This window comes from Diorhabda sublineata, chromosome 6 (assembly GCF_026230105.1).
Source record: "Diorhabda sublineata isolate icDioSubl1.1 chromosome 6, icDioSubl1.1, whole genome shotgun sequence".
NCBI classification, from domain to species: domain Eukaryota; kingdom Metazoa; phylum Arthropoda; class Insecta; order Coleoptera; family Chrysomelidae; genus Diorhabda; species Diorhabda sublineata.
The window spans coordinates 23,637,121-23,642,548 of NC_079479.1; the positions used below are offsets into that span (position 1 = coordinate 23,637,121).

At 33.7% G+C, this 5,428-nt stretch overlaps 1 protein-coding gene across 1 annotated transcript; it reads left to right on the forward strand.

Annotated features, from left to right (window-relative positions):
- Positions 1–258: 258 nt before the first annotated feature.
- Positions 259–4,881, forward strand: LOC130445855 (ferritin subunit-like). Its single transcript, XM_056781743.1, has 3 exons — positions 259–381; positions 4,503–4,628; positions 4,723–4,881. Exons 1-3 carry the CDS (start codon positions 259–261, stop codon positions 4,879–4,881), a joined length of 408 nt encoding a protein of 135 aa, XP_056637721.1.
- The last annotated feature ends 547 nt before the right edge of the window (positions 4,882–5,428 follow it).

Genomic DNA, 5,428 nt, shown 5'->3' on the forward strand with positions numbered 1-5,428 from the left:
GGTCCCTACCATATTTGCAATACTAGCTTAGAAACATTTAAATATGAACAATGCTATTAATTCGTACGCACTTTTTTCTTCGTACCTGACTTTCTTTAGTTAATATGAGGAAAAAACATCATTTGAATGTGTCGAATTTAAACTCTCAACCCCCATAAACAAGTCATAGAAGACCTTGATAAATAGTCAGACCGACGAGGCAGCATGTAACAGAGAGATATCCTGTATTCGTACCCCGAGGCAGGTCCAGTACAAAAAATGCAACGCGTAGCTGCAGGTGTTAATGCAGATGAATGCAAGCGGGGAATGCGAGGTAGAGCGGGGGCGACTAATCAAGTGCACGATAATGCGGCGGCTAGTAGGGAGAAGAGAAGGGTCAGGGTAGGACTATCTGAGGTCAACTGAGATTTTTAGATTTGAATAGGGAAAATACATACCGCCACAATGAGTCATGTGGTGGACTGACTAAAAAAATACTTATTACAACACTTTATTAACTTATTGTTAAATGGAATGCCTTCATTAATAAAACTTCTAAAAAAACCAATTATCGTAACTCAGTTCTTCTACCTTAAAAGAGATCCATGTAATACCAAGTTGGTTGATTTATTCAGTCCCTACTTAAGGGACCTTCTGTCTTATGTAATTACGTCGGTACGACTATAGATATAGGGAAATTAATGTTTAGAGCCGTTTGTATCCAGACAAAGATTATATCATCATGCTTGCCCCTTACTACCACTACTAGATCATACGCGTAGCCTAGAACTGTAAATCCAGTCTAGTGCACGCTACCAATGACCACAGTAGGGTTGATAGGAATCCACTGGGAGGTGGGGTCAGTCTGATCCTAATTTTCCACGCAAGAAATGTAAGCATTTTTTTCGTTGCTTCCTTATATATAGATTTATCCATTATTTATTAAAATAATCCAATTAAAATAAACGCAAAAGTTTACAAAAACACTGATTAGATGTCTTATTATCTTTGTTCCTAGAGTAACATCTTTTCTGGATCGTCCTGCTTAGTATGAATACCAATATTGACAGGAACATTTTGCTGAAGTTGCTTCGTCAAGTGACCATTTTGTAAAGTAACACCAAGCTCATTTTGAAAGATTGATACCAACAATCTATCCATATTCTTAAGGATAATCATGTGAAATCTGACAGTTAAAGTCAGACATTTCCGTGCATGTCAAAAAACTGTTTATAGTCCAATATTTGGTAAAAAATAGCTACTGGCCATCTTTTTGTTTTTCAAATAGATTAGTGATTTGATTATTGTTGGTCCAGTGTATGAACCCCACCTTTATAAGTTTTGTATTACAAGATAATATTTGGTTTATCAGTGGTTTCTTCTCATGATGGGTTGACGAGACGAAGATAAGTATTTTGGATTTTTGTGGGACATATGATACTCAAGTCATGTCTTTTTTGAAAACCAAATACGCTCGATACCACTATCTGGCGGTTGGCTTGAAATTCTGTTGAGATATCTTCTTTATTTTTACTTAGAGTCTCAATAAACGTAAACCCATGTTTTTTGTAGTAGCTAAATAGAGGAGCACCAGTTATTACCAATTATATTAATATAAAAGTCTCGGAATAGCTTAAACAGACGAGACGTATAGCGGTTTGGTTGGGATCGAAACCTTTTCCTCCTTTTGTTATAGAGTTAGAATCACATTATGGTTCCCCATCTCCAGAAATTTCTGAATAAGTTAAATAACTCAAAATGTACGTTTCTAATAGTTCTTGTTTCAGCAGAGTTTCGGAGTTTGCATTAGTTGATTTTCAGTGAATTTGTAAAGTTTAGTATTATCATATAATATATCATATAATATTTGGTTTATCAGTGGTTTCTTCTCATGATGGGTTGACGAGACGAAGATAAGTATTTTGGATTTTTGTGGGACATACTCAAGTCATGTCTCTTTTGAAAACCAAATACGCTCGATACCACTATCTGGCGGTTGGCTTGAAATTCTGTTGAGATATCTTCTTTATTTTTACATATAGTCCCAATCCACGTGCCACGTAAGCTTAACTGGATATGAATACTGTAGAATCGATATCCATCAGCACATTATCGAGACTTTTGTGTGTAGTTATAGCATATGCTATACATAAGAGAAACTGTAGGCGATAAACATAAGCTCTATTAATAATTTCAAATTTAGTAGACTAAAAATTTTGCATATTGCTTTGAAAATGCAGGAAGACCAAAATACGCAGAAGATAAAGATAGAGAACTCACAGAGGTGTGTAAAGAACAAAAATAACTCAGTAATTTAGGAAAATACAGTCGGTGAAACAAATTAGGTAGTATTGCTATAATAGAGAAAAATCTAGAAATATAGGTTAATTGAGAATAAAAAAAAATTGAAGTTGTTTACAATGATTACAATTGCTTAATACATTTAAAACATGAAAAAGCTTGATTCACTAACAGAACCCGTAGGTGATAATACTAAACTTTACAAATTCACTGAAAATCAACTAATGCAAACTCCGAAACTCTGCTGAAACAAGAACTATTAGAAACGTACATTTTGAGTTATTTAACTTATTCAGAAATTTCTGGAGATGGGGAGCCATAATGTGATTCTAACTCTATAACAAAAGGAGGAAAAGGTTTCGATCCCAACCAAACCGCTATACGTCTCGTCTGTTTAAGCTATTCCGAGACTTTTATATTAATATAACTGGTAATAACTGGTGCTCCTCTATTTAGCTACTACAAAAAACATGGGTTTACGTTTATTGAGACTCTAAGTAAAAATAAAGAAGATATCTCAACAGAATTTCAAGCCAACCGCCAGATAGTGGTATCGAGCGTATTTGGTTTTCAAAAGAGACATGACTTGAGTATCATATGTCCCACAAAAATCCAAAATACTTATCTTCGTCTCGTCAACCCATCATGAGAAGAAACCACTGATAAATCAAATATTATCTTATAAAGGTGGGGTTCATACACTGGACCAACAATAATCAAATCACTAATCTATTTGAAAAACAAAAAGATGGCCAGTAGCTATTTTTTACCAAATGTTGGACTATAAACAGTTTTATGACATGCACGGAAATGTCTAGGAATAAAAATAATAAGACATCTAATCAATGTTTTTCGTATAAAATGCTCATATGTGCTAAGATAATTATATTTTCTTGAAATGTGATTAGATTTAGATATCTGTTTATTATTCTGAAAAGTGTCAAAAAAGATTTTGGAATTTTTATATGTTAAATAAATTGAGTAAGAAAACTTTTGCGTTCATTTTAATTGGATTATTTTAATAAATAATGGATAGATCTATATATATGGAAACAACGAAAAAATGCTTACATTTCTTGCGTGGAAAATTAGGATCAGATTGACCTCACTTCCCAGTGGATTCCTATCAACCCTACTGTGGTCATTGGTAGCGTGCACTAGACTGGATTCACGGTTCTAGGCTACGCGTATGATCTAGTAGTGGTAGTAAGGGGCAAGCATGATAGTATAATCTTTGTCTGGATACAAACGGCTCTAAATACAATCAAAAACTGGGGTGATGGAGAGCAACTCTCGATCAACCCCAGTAAAACATTACTAGCCCCATTTACAAGGTAAAAGAAGGTAAATATAAACGCACCTCTCCTTGATGGAACTAAATTAATACTTTTCAATGAGCAAAATGTCTAGGAGTCATCCTGAAACAGTCACTTCGACAAGGTAATTGCATAATTCACTGTGGCTATACGGAACTGTAGGAAAGACTTGGGGACTATAGCCTAAGATATACTGGATATACCAAACAGTCATCAAACCCATGAACATATACGCAGCGCTTGTTTGTAAATTGACCGTTATTAGTTGCTCTAATTTACGAGGAATGTCCAGATTTCGATTTCATTAACCTGAAAATGCATTTCTTACTTTTTCTATCGATTTTTTGTCTTTTCAAAGACTTCAAGAGAAATTTTTTCAATCAACATCGGTTTTCTAACCTAAATTATTAAATATTAGTTGTTCTGATTTACGAGGGATGACAAAAATGTTGCAAATTTCAATTTTAGTATCCTAAAAATCCATTTCCAATTTTTTCTATAGATTTTTTATCTTTTTATAGACTTTTCAACAGAAATTTTATAATCAATATTGATTTATAACGTAAATTAGTACTTATTAGCTGCTCTAATTTACGAGGGATGACCATAAAGTTTTAAATTTCAATTTCAGTATCCTAAAAGTGCCTTTTTGTTTTTGTTTCAAGATATTTCCCCAGAAAACTCATACTCTTTCGTTTCTAACATGAATTTGTACATTTTAGCTTTTCTAATGTACGAGGTATGAACAAAATGTTTCAAATTTGACTTTCAATAATCTAAAAGCGAATTTTCTATTTTCTCTACTGACTTTTTGTCTTTTTTAAGACCATCCCCTAAATATTTTATAATCAAAATTGTTTTTCACTATAAAAAAATCAGTTTTTTCTTATTATTTTCTCAATTTAGCTATCCCCACCAATTACTTCATGGGATAGTGGATTAAGTGCTTTGAAAGATACCCTTAAATTAAAAGCCACGATTACTAAAAAAATCAGAGTGTGCGAAGATGCAACCGACTACAACGATTACCATGTAAGTACACTGAAAAAAAGTTTCTTATTCAACATAATAGAAGTGAACTTGTAGCTAAGAAACGATTTTTCTCTATGTATTTTTCATATTTTAGCTCGTTGATTACTTGACTGGCGATTTCCTCGAAGAACAATACCATGGACAAAGAGATATTGCAGGAAAGGTGTCCAATTTGGAGAAATTGATGGCGAGTTATGGAATACTTGGAGAATGGCTGTTCAATAAGAAGCTCTATTGTTTAGATATCGTTTAAATATAGATTGTTTGAAGTTTGAAATAATAGAATTTACATCATTTTTTTGGTAATATAGTTGTCATTCGAAAAGGATTTTTTATAATCGATACAAACAAACATCAGCTCAAAAAAAATTAAACTGAACCTGCTTTCTCTTCACCTCGTAGTGAAGAAAGAGGCATTTAGGGACGTCCACAAGTTAATTCTGACAGTAAAATTAAGGCCAGAATATCTGATAGGTCAACTGAGGATCATGGAGCTAATAAAGCCAGAATGCCGTGACAAACCCAAGGACCAAAAACATAGCATGCTGGATAAAGATACCCCATTAAAAGTGGTTATTAACGATCGCCAACCATGGGTCAATAAAAATCTTTCGCAATTTCGAGATGTATCTTTCTGGTACCCAGACATTTCGTAACTGGACCGGGCAACTCTGGACCAACATGCAAATACTCCATACCTCTAAGAGCACAACTCATCATTTTTCATGCCGAGTTGCTAGTAATAAACAGAAATGCTCAGGAGTGAAATGGAATGGATAGAAACTTTTCTAAAAAGCACA

Bases quoted from the DNA above. Each gene is read 5' to 3' on its own strand.
- LOC130445855 (XM_056781743.1), top strand. From the start codon at position 259: ATGCAACGCGTAGCTGCAGGTGTTAATGCAGATGAATGCAAGCGGGGA. The intron at 382-4,502 runs GTAGGACTATCT...TTCTCAATTTAG, and splicing joins GGGAGAAGAGAAGGGTCAGG to CTATCCCCACCAATTACTTC. The intron at 4,629-4,722 runs GTAAGTACACTG...TTCATATTTTAG, and splicing joins CCGACTACAACGATTACCAT to CTCGTTGATTACTTGACTGG.